The sequence below is a fragment of the Nematolebias whitei genome, chromosome 1 (assembly GCF_014905685.2).
Source record: "Nematolebias whitei isolate Nwh7 chromosome 1, NemWhi1, whole genome shotgun sequence".
NCBI classification, from domain to species: domain Eukaryota; kingdom Metazoa; phylum Chordata; class Actinopteri; order Cyprinodontiformes; family Rivulidae; genus Nematolebias; species Nematolebias whitei.
In genome coordinates this window covers 9,749,383-9,766,092 of record NC_056498.1, presented here as the reverse complement: position 1 = coordinate 9,766,092, position 16,710 = coordinate 9,749,383, and the positions used below count along the sequence as shown (strand labels likewise).

The following is a 16,710-nucleotide window of genomic DNA, read 5'->3' as shown; positions in this document are numbered from 1 at the left end:
TGACTGAAAATTGTTGGAGTTTATGTTGGTGTTAGATTAAATGTTCAAGCAGGGTTGCATTAAGGCCTCATACTTTATATAATCAGGGTTCCTTTCCACTTTTTTTAACAGTGCCGGTAACATGGCTGGTTTAAAATATAATTAAAAATACAGTAGTCTACCTGGAAGTCATTGATCACTATCTTCATCTTCCTCCTGTGCATGGCACCCCCCTCCCTCGGGGCACAACGGGGAGGGGAGGAGAGAACCGTTCTCTCTTCCCCTCAGTGGACTAATGAAACGGTTTCGTTGGTCCACTGTGACCTGTTCTGAAATTTCATTGGTCAGATTTTTTTAACCTTTATTTGCATGTGCTGGTCATAAAATTAGAATATCATGAAAAAGTTGATTTATTTCAGTAATTCCATTTAAAAAAGTGAAACTTTTATATTATATTCATTCATTACAAACAGACTGATATATTTTAATGTTTATTTGTTTTAATGTTGATGATGAATGATGATGATGAAACCCCAAATTCAGAATCTCGGAAAATGAGAATATTACTTAAGACCAATAAAAAAGAATTTTTAGAAATGTTGGCCAACTGAAAAGTATGAGCATGTACAGCATCAGTACTTAGTTGTTGCTCCTTTTGTCTGGATTACTGCAGTAATGCAGTGTGGCATGGAGTCATCAGTCTGTGGAACTGCTCAGGTGTTATGAGCCCAGGTTGTTCTGATAGTGACCTTCAGCTCTTCTGAAGTGTTGGGTCTGGTGTATCACATCTTCCTCTTCACAACCACCTGGAGCAGAAGGACTCCTACGTCCACATGCTCTTTGTGGACTTCACATCTGCCTTAAACACCATGATCCCCCAAACCCTGATGGACAAACTATTCACACTAGGACTAAGCCCCTCCATTTGAAACTGGGTCCTAGACTTCTTAACAAACAGACCACAGTCAGTGAAGATCCACAACAAAATATCAAATTATTGTCTGTGTACCAACTTTAGAAAATGTGCTTTTATTTTTAAATATAATGTTTGAAATTTCACCAAATCCTGATTAACATTGAAGAAACCTCATTTTGGTTATATTTTAAGAGTTTTCTATAATGTATTATGTTAAAAACTAAAATCTGTACTGTCACTTTAAGAGCGCTTTTTGACTTTAGTACTGTGTGTCCTGCTCTCAGTTGAGAAGATGTAGGAAGAGGTCTTTGTTAAGCTCACGTTTTATTAAACACAGTGCCTTGTGAAAGTATTTTTCCCCCTTGAACTTTTCAACCTTTTGCCACATTTCAGGCTTCAAACATAAAAATATAAAATTTTAATTTTTTGTGAAGAATCAACAACAAGTGGGACACAATCTGAATTGCAATGAAATTTATTGGATGTGTCAAACTTTTTTAACAAATAAAAAACTGAAAAGTGGGGCGTGCAATATTATTGGGCCCCTTTACTTTCAGAGCAGCAAACTCACTCCAGAAGTTCAGTGAGGATCCATGAATGATCCAATGTTGTCCCAAATGACTGATGATGATAAATAGAATCCACCTGTGTGTAATCAAGTCTCTGTATAAATGCACCTGCTCTGACATAGTCTCAGGGTTCTGTTCAAAGCGCAGAGAGCATCATGAAGACCAAGGAACAAACCAGGCAGGTCCGAGATACTGTTGTGGAGAAGTTTAAAGCCGGATTTGGATACAAAACGATTTCCCAAGCTTTAAACATCCCAAGGAGCACTGTGCAAGCAATCATATTGAAATGGAAGGAGTATCAGGCCACTGCAAATCTACCAAGACCCGGCCGTCCCTCTAAACTTTCATCTGGAACAAGGAGAAGACTGATCAGAGATGCAGCCAAGAGGCCCATGATCACTCTGGATGAACTGCAGAGATCTACAGCTGAGGTGGGAGAGTCTGTCCATAGGACAACAATCAGTTGTACACTGCACAAATCTGGCCTTTATGGAAGAGTGGCAAGAAGAAAGACATTTCTCAAAGATATCCATAAAAAGTGTTGTTTAAAGTTTGACACAAGCACATGGGAGACACCAAACATGTGGAAGAAGGTGCTCTGGTCAGATGAAACCAAAATCAAACTGTCTGGCCACAATGCAAAATTATATGTTTGGCGTAAAAGCAACACAGCTCATCACCCTGAACACACCATCCCCACTGTCAAACATGGTGGTGGCAGCATCATGGTTTGGGCCTGCTTTTCATCAGCAGGGACAGGGAAGATGGTCAGAATTGATGGGAAGATGGATGGGGCCAAATACAGGACCATTCTGGAAGAAAACCTGTTTGAGTCTGCAAGAGACCTGAGACTGGGACGGAGATTTATCTTCCAACAAGACAATGATCCTAAACATAAAACCAAATCAACAATGGAATGGTTCACAAATAAACATATCCAGGTGTTGGAATGGCCAAGTCAAAGTCCAGACCTGAATCCAATCGAGAACCTGTGGAAAGAGCTGAAGACTGCTGTTCACAAACGCTCTCCATCCAACCTCACTGAGCTCGAGCTGTTTTGCAAAGAAGAATGGGCAACAATTTCAGTGTCTCCATGTGTAAAACTGATAGAGACAAACCCCAAGAGACTTGTAGCTGGAACTGCAGCAAAAGGTGGTGCTACAAAGTATTAACGCAAGGGGGCCCAATAATATTACATGCCCCACTTTTCAGTTTTTTATTTGTTAAAAAAGTTTGACACATCCAATAAATTTCATTCCACTTCACGATCGTGTCCCACTTGTTGTTGATTCTTCACAAAAAATTTAAATTTTATATCTTTATGTTTGAAGCCTGAAATGTGGCAAAAGGTTGAAAAGTTCAAGGGGGACGAATACTTTCACAAGGCACTGTATGTGTGTGTGTATGTATATAGATATAGATAGAGAGATAGATATATAGATATAGATATATAGATATAGATATATATATATAGATAGATAAGTAGCAGCTTATAGTCTGGTAAATAAAAGCTGTAGGTCTTCTAAATGAAAATAGCTGAAAGTGTGGAGGTGGTGGTGTAAGCCCACAGCTGCTAACATGTTGTCATTGTTCTCCTTGTTTCCACAGTACTGTAAGTGCCTGGCATTAGGGCAGCCATTCAGCTTTGGGCAGCAGGACATGCCCAGACTCAGGAGGCAAATGTACAAAGAACTGTGCCACTGCAAGCTCATCCTGTGACCCAGCACCCCTACTTCACCCTCATTTTAACTACACGGATAAAATAATGAGGGGGGAGGGGAGTACAACTTCCTCTCAGCATTAAGAAAATCCACTTGGATCCAATGCTTTGATTCCCTTTGATTAGTCTTTCCTTCCCTCTGTTCATCCTTCCAAAACTATTTTGAAATGTTCAAATCATAGAGAAGACAACTAGCGTCAGTTTAGGGAATGTGGGAATGATCTGATCCTAACACACCTGTGTTCCCTCTGCGTTGAACATCAACATCAGAAGTGTTGTGTAGCGTGTGGGTCGACGGCAGAATGATTTGAACCGCTTCGTTCCATGCACTCACTGTTTTTTGTTTTTAATCAACAATGTTGCCACCCAGAATAAAATGCTTCAGTAAGTTTTATGGACGGTGTGTTGAATGTGACGAGTTCAGTGTAAAGTTTAGTTTTAACTTCCCATCAGCGTTTGGATGGGCTGAAGGATCTTTGAGTGGACTCGCTGCCAGGAAACGGTTTTCTTGTGACTTTTGGAGCAGACCTTTTGAACTTCCCTGAAGGACTCGTGCACCTGGCTGTAGTGCCAGAACCTTCCTGCCTTCTCCAGTAACGCAGCTGCTTCATGGGAGTTCCTGACTCTGCGTCTCCTGGCGGCCCAAACAACTCGAACCGACCCAAAGCCAAGGGTACCGTTACGTCACATGACTTCTTTTAACGTCTTTTTATTGCTGTCGGTAAATGTGGTGATATGCATCTTGCTTTGAAACTAACGGTGTTAAAAGGACTACAACTTTATTTTGAAGTAAGTGTAGATGTTTTGTTTAGTATTTCTTTAAGCCAGTTTGGTAAGGACCACAGCAGCAACAGGCACAGGACGTCCACAGTCCAATTACTATGCTTTATTCTTTTTTATATATATTAAAAAAAGACGATTTGTAGATAGATGTGTTTTTGTTTTGTATCTTTTATTTTCCTGAGTTGATGCAACAGAATTGTTTTCTATATCTTCTACGATGCTTTACGGTTGCTAAAATAAAAATGTGGCGGAAAATGTGTGCATTTCCTAGTTTGTGGTATACAGGTCCTTCTCAAAAAATTAGCATATTGTGATAAAGGTCATTATTTTCCATAATGTAATGATAAAAATGAAACTTTCATATATTTCAGATTCATTGCACACCAACTGAAATATTTCAGGTCTTTAATTGTTTTAATACTGATGATTATGGCATACAGCTCATGAAAACCCAAAATGCCTGTCCCAAAAAATTAGCATATCATGAAAAGGTTCTCTAAACAAGCTATTAACCTAACCATCTGAATCAACGACGTAACTCTAAACACCTGCAAAAGATTCCTGAGGCTTTTAAAAACTCCCAGCCTTGTTCATTACTCAAAACCACAATCATGGGTAAGACTGCCGACCTGACTGTTGTCCAGAAGGCCATCACTGACACCCTCAAGCAAGAGGGTAAGACACAGAAAAGAACGAATAGGCTGTTCCCAGAGTGCTGTATCAAGGCACCTCAGTGGGAAGTCTGTGGGAAGGGAAAAGTGTGGCAGAAAACGCTGCACAACGAGAAGAGGTGACCGGACCCTGAGGAGGATTGTGGAGAAGGGCCGATTCCAGACCTTGGTGGACCTGCGGAAGCAGTGGACTGAGTCTGGAGTAGAAACATCCAGAGCCACCGTGCACAGGCGTGTGCAGGAAATGGGCTACAGGTGCCGCATTCCCCAGGTCAAGCCACTTTTGAACCAGAAACAGCAGCAGAAGCGCCTGACCTGGGCTACAGAGAAGCAGCACTGGACTGTTGCTCAGTGGTCCAAAGTACTTTTTTCGGATGAAAGCAAATTTTGCATGTCATTCGGAAATCAAGGTGCCAGAGTCTGGAGGAAGACTGGGGAGAAGGAAATGCCAAAATGCCAGAAGTCCAGTGTGAAGCACCCACAGTCTGCTGGTGTTGGTCCACTGTGTTTTATCAAGGGCAGGGTCAATGCAGCTAGCTATCAGGAGATTTTGGAGCACTTCATGCTTCCATCTGCTGAAAAGCTTTATGGAGATGAAGATTTCATTTTTCAGCACGACCTGGCACCTGCTCACAGTGCCAAAACCACTGGTAAATGGTTTACTGACCATGGTATTACTGTGCTCAATTGGCCTGCCAACTCTCCTGACCTGAACCCCATAGAGAACCTGTGGGATATTGTGAAGAGAAAGTTGAGAGACGCAAGACCCAACACTCTGGATGAGCTTAAGGCCGCTATCGAAGCATCCTGGGCCTCCATAACACCTCAGCAGTGCCACAGGCTGATTGCCTCCATGCCACGCCGCATTGAAGCAGTCATTCATGCAAAAGGATTCCCGACCAAGTATTGAGTGCATAACTGAACATGATTATTTGAAGGTTGGTGTTTTTTGTATTAAAAACTCTTGTCTTTCATTGGTGGGATGAAATATGCAAATTTTTTGGGACAGGCATTTTGGGTTTTCATGAGCTGTATGCCATAATCATCAGTATTAAAACAATTAAAGACCTGAAATATTTCAGTTGGTGTGCAATGAATCTGAAATATATGAAAGTTTCATTTTTATCATTACATTATGGAAAATAATGACCTTTATCACAATATGCTAATTTTTTGAGAAGGACCTGTATGTACACGAATCATAAGACTCTACAATGAAGAGACGAGCGTCTCTTGTCCGGAGTTTTCTGGTTTTATTTGATTTGTTTAATCAAAAGAAATATTAGAAATAAAATGAACAAGGAAGAAAATGACGGGTGTAAACAAAAACCATTGTCTTCAAGAAGTCGCAGTTACGAGTCCAGAGGTTCCTCCACGAACCAGATCAAGAGAGTCACCCGGGTCATTCATGGACCTGCCCCACACAGTCCAGGTGTTCGCAGAGTCTTGTGAGCGTTTTCAATCTGCTGCTCGACGCCACGCTAACGCAAAACTTCCAGACGGTTTGTAGACGCCTGTCGAAGGTGGGCCGTAAGTCGGTCAGATTCTTTGTCATTTGCATCTCGTGGTACATGTGGAGCGAAATGATGTACACAGGGTCCCAGTTACATCCAATAATAAAATGTAAAAGAAAAATAACATCTAAGATATGAACTAAGAAAAACATCAACTAAATATACACTAAGCACTCGTAACATAAAAACATTACGTCGAACATCAGCACAAACAAAGTCTCCGGCTGTAAACTATCTTGTCCTGCACAGAACCTTCGATCCACTCAAGATGATGGAACTTCATACATGTATCTAAAAGAGGTTAAAGACACCAACTGGACTTCAGCTGAAGAAGATTTGCTTCTCAGCCGAGGATCTTTCTCACTTCAAAGAATGGAGCGTGTGGGATTTGTTATAAAGCTGAAGTATCAAATTTCATGCTCAACCAGGTAGAAGATAATTTTCTCTATGATCGTTTCTACCTGGATTACTGAGCAGGAACTTTTGATGTTTTGAACCACTTTGGCCAGAACGGCCTCAAACGAGTTGGTGTGGGAGAGGGCGGACTCCGAAACCACCTGAGCACCATCAAACTGGTTGACTCACTATGTGAAGGTGCTATTTATAGGACTGAGTTTGTTGCAGCTCCTCAGACTGATGAAGTCTTCTGGATGAAACATTAAACCGTCCAGAGGACCTGACTTAACTTTGGTGATAAAGCTGAGGTGTTCTGTAACTAGATGCACATGCAGATTGCCCTGTCACTGCTCACAATAGGGGTTCGTTAGAATCTTGGACTCCTCGATGGGCCGCTGGTCACATGAATGAAGTTCTTGATTGGAGTGAAAATGACAGAAGAAATCTGACCTCCTCTGTTTAAACAGTTTCCTTCACCCCGCTCTCAAACCATCTGTCTTCTCAGTCCTAAATGTGAACATTTAGGTCCTCAAAAGAGTGTCCCTTCTCCTTGAAGTGGAGGTGAACAGCTGAGTCTTGTCCTGAGGAGCTGGTTCTCCTGTGTTGAGCCATGCGTCTGTAAGAAGCTGTTTGGTTTCTCCAGTATAGAGATCTGGAGATTCCTCGCTGCACTGGACTGAAGACACCACACCACTCTGTGTTTGGTGTTTTGTCCTTGGGGTGGACCAGCCTCTGTCTGAGAGTCCTGCTGGGTTTGAAATGTACTGGGATGGTGTGTTTGTTGAAAATACTTCTGAGTTTTTTCTGATACTCCAGCAACAAAAGGGATGATGGTGTTTTTCATCTGTTGTTCTCCGTGTTCTGTTCAGTGGAATGTTTTCTAGATTTCCTCGCTGACTTGACTTGACTTTTTTTTTTTAACTATGTCCTGGATTGAGATCTTCACCTTCATACCCACATGCATCGTCACTAAAGTTTCACATACACTTTGCCCCAGCTCCAAGGTCAAGGTTAAAACAAGGTCGTTGCTTTTGCGTAATAGTTTGTTAGAATTAGTTGCAGCTAAAAAATAAAAGTTGTGGATTTGTATTCAGCCTCCTGGAGCGTACACTTTGTAGAACCTCCTTTTGCTGCTGTTCCAGGTGCAGGTTCTTTTGGGTTGGTCTCCACCAGTTTGAGACTAAATTTTAGCCCATTCTTTTTTGTAAATCACCTGCAGCTCTGTCAGACTGGACAGCTGTAAACAGCAGCTTTCAGGTCTTGCCAAAGATGTTCAGGTCTGGACTTGGACTGGGTCATTCTGTCACATGAGTATACCTGATCTGACCCATTCCATTGTAGATCAGGTAAGTAACCAATGTCAGCAAAATATTTCAAACCTGGATGCAAACATAAAACGCTGCTCCTAAAAATGTATTTTAGTTACTTGAAATGTCAAGATGGCTGCCAGCAAGTAATGTAAACACTGATTTTTAGAAAGGCAATTTTTTTATATTTCTAAAAAATATACACCTTAAAAAAAAGGACATTTTAATTTTCAGTTCCATTCAGTTAGAGATAAAAAAAAATAAAACGTCATTACACATTTAAACCTCATAACTATCAAGATGTTGAAATACTATTTAAAACTTATCCATATGTAAAACGGCACCCATTTCGATTTGAAGACATCTGGATTTATTTGTGGGAACGCCATGTTTCAGTAGAAGTCCTTGACCACGAGGCTGCAGCTCCTTGTTGGAGGTTGACCAGCAGGTGGCGCCAAACCCACGGTCAAACACCAGAACACTGAAGGTCCGTCCATTTTATTCCGGGTTGTGGACAGCAGGTGTCCCCAGGCCTTACTGTGAGAGACTGAGGACACGTGGACAGGTCTCCAGTCCATCACAAGACAAGCTTTGACACAACTGGACAGTTCATAGTTATGATCAGCCTAATGTGCAGCAGCCATGTGAACTCTAGATGTTGGCTCAGACAGCTTCAGTTTCTCCACCACCACTGAAACAAACTGGTGAGAAGTGGAAACACACGCTCTGCAGTGGCCAAAAGGATGGCCCAGCACAGAAGATCAACATCATTAGTCCAGGACTCTGTCTACACTCTTCTCCAGGCCAGCGGTCACTCTTTCAGGGATGAAGATGTTCACATCCTGGACAGAGAGGAACGATGGTTTGAGAGGAGTAAAGGAGGCCATCTTTGTGAAAAGAAACTGTCCATCATTAAACAGGGGTGGAGGCCTCTGGGTTCAACTGTCCCCCTCTTACAATGCTGTGATTGCTAGTATCACTCAGCCCTCTGTGAATAGTAAACAGCCATCAATGTGCTAATGATCCATTGTTAGGCTGATGGTCCTTCTTGAGCATGTGATCAGCTGGTTTTGGTTGTCAGCAGCAAAACTGGTTGATCCACCCTGAGAAGGTGCTATTTAAGAGACTGAGCTGAAAACAGCACCTCAGACTGAGGAAGTCTCTCGGATGAGAGACGAAACGTTTCTACATTTTTTTGTTTTGTTTTTTTGAATGTCCAGAGGACCAGATTTAACTTTTTTAAGAGTTTTTCCAGTTGCTTCGTCAGCGAACATCTGGCCATGGTTTTATGCCAAATGCCCATCCTGACACAGGTTTGAACCTGCAACCTTAGGATTACAAAGTCCAGTTTTTATTTTGGATTTACCAGGTCCTGGATGAGGTTTGGTTCAGTTCTGGGCCCACTTTGTGTCTGACACCATCAAGACATCCTGGAGCCACGTGCTGCTCAGTCTCAAGTCAGTTCACTGGACAATGACCCAACACAACTAAAACCATCCAGGACTGGATCAGAACCAAATCCGGTTGAACATCTGTGGAACCAGATAACGGAGCGTTTACATTTCAGTTTGCTCATTTGTTACGTAAAATGTAAAAAGGTCATTTCAACTAATCACTTGATGATTGAACAGTTCTTCCGGCAGCTCCTTCCGTTGAACTTTCATGAGATTTGGAAACAGTTCTACGCTTGACACCCTTCATGGACTCAAACCCTCAGCCCCAGGATTTCAGGACCGTGGTACTGTACTGGGATTAGACCCTTCTGGCTGACTTCTTGAATTATTATAATGGTAACCAGATAATTTGACAAATACCTCAAAAGAAAATCATACTAGTGTGTCGATGTGCACCATTTTATTATTCACCAACAGTAAACGTGTTCACTTCTCTTTGTAGTCATTTCATAATTTTTTTTATTTTACACAAATGACTACATTCACGTTCCAAGAACAACAGGATAAAAAACAGAAGTATTGAATGGAGAGGCGAGCTTACACAGTTAAAAATGAAAAACCTTTATTTGTTTTTAAAGAGCATTGAAATAAATACTTTACAGAAACCAATGTAGAAAACTTGATGAACTGTCTCAGAGGTCAACATCTGGTTAGAGGCTTCGAGAGCGCAGAAGGGTTCACAGCCTTCAGTTCAGGCTTTTTCACATCGATACGCTAATAATGACATTTTCATTTTGTTTGGTCTTTTTTAGTCACTTGCCACCACCTTTATAAAATAAAAGGAAAAACAAAAAGGCATGAGGCTGAAAATCCCTTCAGAGTGGAGCTGAAGCGTTTTAGGCCTTACGACGGGAAACCTCAGCTCCTGGGTCAATCATGCGCTCAGAACTTTGTTCCATGATCATGAGTGGGAAAACTTTACTGAAGTGTGTGAATACTCGTCAGGCCAACACTTCCCACCTGCAGAACAGTTCCACTACAACTAACCAGTCCGTCCATCACCGTGTGCTGCTGCCAGTATCTCACCGGGCTGCAGCTACACCTGGATCAGAGCGCCACGCGGAGCCAAGGACCACGGCAGGTGCACAGCTCAACAGACACTCCAGTGCCTACATGGACTTTTACAAGTGAATCTACTGGATTACTTCTGAACAAGTTTAGTAATCACTTTTTTTTTTTTTTTAAAGACCTGGACAGTCGAGCTGAGAAGAGTCAGATTAGAGACGGCAGCAACTAAATGCTCAAAATATAAAGACTGCAAGTCTTTGTGACTCGCACTGGGAACACGAGAACCTCTGAACGTCCAGACATTTTGGAAGCACCCTTGGGAACGCTCGCCGATATCCACAGCCCAGTAAGATACTGATTCCATCAATCAGAGAAGAGCCTTTCATAGAGGGGGTCAAAGGCCGTTCTGGTTGACAGGAAGCAGCTCAGTAAGCCCTCCTTCCAAGAGAAGCAACAATTTCATGTGTGTATTTGTGTGTGCGTAAGATAGAGATTAAACATAAGATCAGAACATGAAGTTAAAAAGATTTTACTTCTAAAATAAGCAAAATGAGGACAGAGCATGTAGGATCTATATGAGGTCTGCCACGTTCATGGGCATCTCTTCCACGGTGGTGTTGTAGAAAGTCTCAATGTCTCTGAGGGTCCGTTTGTCGTCTTCAGTCACCATGTTGATGGCCACCCCCTTCCTGCCGAAACGACCACCTCGTCCAATTCTGCGAGAACAAAGAGTTAACAACACGATGCTTCAGCACAAACACGTGTTCAAAAGAGCCTTAAAGCCAGCAACTGATTGAACAAGCTCTTCACACACGGAGGCCATAATGGATTTTGAACCTTACACTGAAGCAGACGCATCAAAACCAAACATTGGTTCCAGTCCCTTCAAGTGAAAAGTGCTAAAGCTTCAGAGCACGTCTTGTAAATCGTAACAGCTAAATAATTTACATTTAACATTTTTATTTAAACAGTAACAAGTTAAGGTGAGATCACCTGTGGATGTAGTTTTCTCTGTTAGTCGGCAGGTCGTAGTTGATGACAAGGGAGACCTGCTGAACATCAATACCTCTGGCCTGAGGGGAGAACACAAGACTTTAACAAATAGTCACATTTAAACACGTCGCATGTCACATGTGTGAGGCGTGTAACCTGCTATTTAGTTGTGAGTCATGGACTTGAGCCAAGCTACAGTGGAGAGCAGGATGTAATGTACCAAGGAACATTCAGTCCTTCACCGACACAGTGAGGGGAGGAGAGGGAACCTTGGAGCACAGAACTCTTCAGAAGCATCAAGTGGACAGAACCACCCTGATCACAGAACTCAGAGACGCCTTCTGCAGTGGCAGCTCTAAACCTACTGCTAATAAATAAATACAGTTCTTAATCATCTAATCTGAACCAAATGTTTCCATCGAGTATGTGTAAAAAAAGTTGAATAAACTTAGAAACTGTTAATACAAACACATTTAAAATACTGGTCTAAATGTGATGCAGTGCTAGATTACAGAACTGATCCACGTTTTCTATGTGAAACTACAAACGTGATGGACAGCTGTTCCACAGCCAGATGTTCACTCACAGGATCAGAGGTGGCACAAACATCTGGCTTTAGATGCACTGACTACGTTTCTTAAATGTCAGAAACAGGTTTTTAGAAATCTGTGGCTCCACCTCGAGTCAGCTGCTGCTCCTGTAGAGCAGGCAACGTTCCTCTGAGGCCAAGCACAAGACTCTGAACATGGTAAGATCATGGAGCAGCGGAGCTCGTCCACCTCAGGCCCACGTCTGTAGTGAGAAGCAGCTTGTTGAACCCTGAACTGATGGGGATGTGTGGTTACAACATGACCACCTTCAGTCACAGCTTTATGTCCATGTTGGCCTTTCACCAGGAAGGAAACATTTTCCACACGAAGGAGCTGGACACGTGTGACCAACATCCTGACAGGTCAACAACACACTAACTACACACCAGGGCTGTAACTGTAACATACCAGCAGATCAGTGGTGATCAGGACTCGACTGGAGCCGGAACGGAACTCCCTCATGATCAAATCCCGCTCTTTCTGGTCCATGTCACCGTGCTGGGGGGGAGAAAAGAAGCAGTGTGAGCTACATGGCACCAAACAGAACTGGGTTTCCTGGTCTACAAGTTTTATTTTCTCTTGGTGGTTGGATGCTGCACCTTCACCAGTTACGCCAAGTCACACCTGACTGACTAGTCAGCGGTTCCAGTCTTCAGATGTTTCAGAATGGGTCAGACTGGGAACAACAAGCGGTACCCACCAGAGCAGAAACGGTGAAGTCTCTAGCGTGCATCTTCTCAGTGAGCCAGTCCACTTTCCTTCTCGTGTTGATGAAGATGACGGCTTGTGTGATCGTCAGGGTTTCGTACAGATCACATAACGTGTCCAGTTTCCACTCCTGCAGACAGCAGCAGCTTAGAACCAGTCCCAGAACACAAATTTCAACTGGAAGCCTGTTAAAACTAATGAATCATGGATTGACCTCTTTCTCCACATTAATGTAAAACTGACGGATGCCCTCAAGCGTCAGCTCCTCCTTCTTGACGAGGATGCGAATCGGGTCTCGCATGAATTTCTTGGTGACCTCCAACACGTCAGCTGGCATCGTGGCCGACAGCAGGACAACCTGCAGACACACGACCAAACCAAGATTCAACTCTATTACTGCAATATTTAATTCATCGACGAGGTTCAAACTGTGCAACACAAGTCCAATGCATCTTTAAGAAAAACCAAACAAACCTTCACACAGAGTGAGAAGAACACGTCTCCACTGAACTCTTACCTGTATGCTGGTCGATAGTTTCTGGAAGATCTCATAGATCTGGTCCTTGAATCCTCGACTCAACATTTCATCAGCCTCATCCAACACAAACATTTTGATGTACTTGGGAGCTGGGGGGAGGAAAACAGTCATTTACTTCCTCGCTGACATGATGTCAGTGAAACCAAACCCCACCCATCAGGTCCAAATGCAGCTGAAGATCACGTCAACGCACAGGAACGAAAAGATGCTTCAAACATTTATCATCTTTGAGACAGTTCTACTTGGCTCAAACCTCTGGAGACCAGTAATAGCTAATGTCTCAATCTTTGTTTTTTGTTTTGTTTTTTGAGGGGGGGGGGGGGGGGGCACCTCAACTTCTCTCACACAAGTCAAACTTTGAACGGGTTTAAAAAGTTGTTCCAGGTAGAGTGCTGTGCTCAGAACCATGAATGTATGATCACGCCTTTAGGTCCATGTTGTTGTGAAAGCTCAGTCAGCAGAACACTGGCCTGAGCACCACCACAGCACGGTGTCCTAAAGTCAGCTGACACGCATGGATATCATCATTACAGCAGTAAGAGCCCTGAAAATAACTATCAGTCAGGAACTACGTCAATTCAAGGAGGAAACGCTAAATTCAGGAAGTTAACCGAGACTCGACACCCTTCTTCACCCTGGATATAAAACTTTTAACTTACAGATGTTTTTGCGGGTCAACATGTCAAAGACCCGACCGGGGGTTCCAACCACAATGTGAGGGGCTTCTGCCTGAAGCTTCTGGACCTCGCTGCGGATGCTGGTTCCCCCAATACAAGCATAACAACTGGCCCCCATGTAATCACCCAGAGCCAGCACCACCTTCTGGATCTGGAAGCACAAAATTAGTTTTTATTATTTAAGAAATACTCAAACCCCAGTTCATTGACCATGCAGAAAAAATAAAAGGTCCAGCTTTCTTTCACGGAGCAATTGGCTTATTACGGATATTTATACAATTAAACCAGCAATAGTGGTTTAAAAGCATCAACTGGTACCAGAGTGGGAGACTGACGGCAACGGTACCTGATCAGGCAACATTCCCGAGCAAATAAGATTGTTGTTTCAGTTTCCTGTCTACATTTAGAGTATTATAATCAAAACCTCAATCTTTCCTCAAAACAAAAATGTACCATAATGGCCGTGTGAGTGGGAGCTTACCTGCTGAGCCAGCTCCCTGGTGGGAGCCAGAACCAGAGCCTGAGTGGCTTTCAGCTCAATATCAATCTGCTGGAGAATGGAAATGGCAAAAGTGGCCGTTTTCCCAGTGCCAGACTGGGCCTGAGCTATTACATCATAACCTGAAGAGACGGAGGGAGATGGAAGTTTCACAAATTGACCACGAGTAACAATTAATACAAATAAACTCAACATTTAGAGGCAGCCACAAAATAAAATTACAATTTCCCTTCAGTTGTGGTCTCTGGATTTAGCCACGACTTTAGTGCTACCACCCTCAGGGATAATGTAAAACCTGCTTTAATCCAGAGCTGAGAATAATTTACAGCACAGTATCAGTAAACTACATTCAGAATCAGAACAATGTGGCGGAGGAACTACAACTACTGATGGTCCTCCAATGTTGCTCGAGACATTTAGACGAGGACGTTGATGTTTGATCAGCTAGCCTCAGTTAATTTTAATAAGCAGGCCTTTTAGTTTAGTTTAAATGTATTTTTATGCTGAATGGAGTCTTACTTACCCTTGATACAAGGGATAATAGCCCTTTGCTGGATAGCAGATGGCTTCTCAAAACCATAGGCATAGATTCCCCTGAGGAGATGTTCACGCAGGTTCATCTCATCAAAGCTGTCCACAATCTGGTTCCAGTTGCTCTGAAGGGAAGAGACGCAGCAACGGGTTATCGTTTTATCCGAAGTGATGAAATTAGTTTCATCACACGTTAAAGGGACGGCATTCGGATCAGAACAAGTTAAAAGCAGAATAAAGTCTGGAATATTCATAAAATGCTCGTCTCCAAATACAAAGAATAAAGTATTTGTCATTAAGAGCCAGGTGGTCCTTGCCATTTCCCTGAAGTTGTGAAGTAAAAGGTGCAGATGCGAGTCTTACCTCGATGATACCGTCTGGCTCCATGCCCTCTGGGCCGCCATTGTCTCTGAAAATGACAGAATCGGTCAGTGCGCTGAAAACTACATTTCATGCCACATCAGCAAATTCACGACGAGCCACTGGCACAAATAAACCTCCCGGCTCCACATCCAGACCCCCTGCCCAGCGAGACGACTGGCGGGGAGCCCAAAGGAAACGTGTAACTTCATTAAAAGCCTTCAGACTCTGATGGCTCACGATAACCGAGTCCGCCATTTTTAACTGGAGGCTGCACTCAAAATGGTCGTTTTCCGACCAGGGCTCGTAAATTAAATAAATATAAAAATTAACACGATAAAACAACGAGACACGTCGATGAAGACGGTCCAGAAAACTTACGTTTGACAACGTGAACTGATCGGATTTGAAAACCCAAAAAAAAAACTGACGCATTATTAAATTTAGTGGAAAAAAGATTAGCTCCGTTAGCATTAGCCGCGGCCTAGTCCGGATTCTCGTGGAACCGACTAGGCCTCACCGGTCGGTACCGGGCTTTTCTCAAGACAAAAGCAGGTTAGCAAAATCTTTTACCGACGGTTTGGACGCACTAACAGGCCCCGGGTTTAATAGGCAGCCATTTTCGACAACAGTGACGAACGGAAATGGCGAAAAGGCGACATAAGGACGATGAAACCACTACGGTCCTAACAACCGGTAAAACCATGTGCCAAACCCTGACCCGCTGGAACAAGGAGAGATCAACTCAAATCTCCAATATGACTCACTGTAGGGGTAAAATATATTGAATCTGGCACCTTACAGCCTTAGTAGGCTATGGACTTTTAATATTTCGTCGATAAAATAAGAATGTAAAACCACAGTGCGCCAGACTCACGTGCACCGCAAACTACCGGCAACCATTTTCTTTAATTACGGCCCAAGAACACCGCAGTCCTGCCGCCTAAAACTGACAATTACACGATATAATCACGACTCGACTTTAAATTCGATCAAACGAGTGAAACTAACCGAACAATAGATTTTAAAGGTTTTAAGGCCTAAACACGTTTTTTTTTTTTAAAAGGTACGTTGTCCTCAAGTCTGTCTGCCGAAAATGGGTTTTTCGGAATCTTACTACCCAACATACACGAATATAATAAAACGTACACGAATATAATAAAAAAGAACGCACAGTTCCGTCGTTTATTCACTGACCTGTTATCATATTCAGCCGACATTATTTCAAAGAAAGAAAGTGGGGCAGAAAGCCCTTATATATATGATTGAAAAAAGAAGCCTTTTTATTGCAAGATCTCGCTGTCAATCTTCTCTAAGCCCGCCTACAAACATTTGCGATTGGTTAGATTGTACACTGAATTAAAAAGAGGCGGAACTGGGTGTAACCAGGAAGGCTGCACACCATTTGTGCCCCGGCTGAACGAGCCGGTGGCCAAAAAGCCGGAGTTTGTGATTTATTTCAAGCATAGTTTTAGTCGGCAAGTTGACCACATGATA

At 42.8% G+C, this 16,710-nt stretch overlaps 2 protein-coding genes and 1 non-coding gene across 3 annotated transcripts in view; 1 reads left to right on the top strand and 2 right to left on the bottom strand.

Annotated features, from left to right (window-relative positions):
* LOC119408192 (ubiquitin-like-specific protease 1C) overlaps positions 1 to 3,239 on the top strand; it is a gene marked incomplete in the record, with an annotated part of 39,133 nt that extends 35,894 nt beyond the window's left edge. Inside the window, 1 exon segment of the mRNA XM_037675033.1 lies at positions 3,073 to 3,239. Coding sequence (XP_037530961.1) covers positions 3,073 to 3,183 — 111 coding nt within the window.
* A 6,615-nt stretch (positions 3,240 to 9,854) lies between these two features.
* On the bottom strand, positions 9,855 to 16,490 carry LOC119408203 (eukaryotic initiation factor 4A-I). The gene is made up of 11 exons (XM_037675043.1): positions 16,411 to 16,490; positions 15,217 to 15,262; positions 14,846 to 14,978; positions 14,305 to 14,444; positions 13,806 to 13,974; positions 13,126 to 13,235; positions 12,823 to 12,966; positions 12,601 to 12,738; positions 12,309 to 12,398; positions 11,311 to 11,390; positions 9,855 to 11,033 (listed from the first exon to the last, which is right to left on the bottom strand). The coding sequence occupies exons 1-11, from the start codon at positions 16,431 to 16,433 to the stop codon at positions 10,889 to 10,891; spliced, it is 1,218 nt and encodes a 405-aa protein (XP_037530971.1). The 5' UTR covers positions 16,434 to 16,490; the 3' UTR covers positions 9,855 to 10,888.
* Positions 13,538 to 13,680, bottom strand: LOC119421285. Its single transcript, XR_005187358.1, has one exon. It is a non-coding gene; the product is annotated as a small nucleolar RNA SNORD10 (small nucleolar RNA).
* Positions 16,491 to 16,710: the final 220 nt, after the last annotated feature.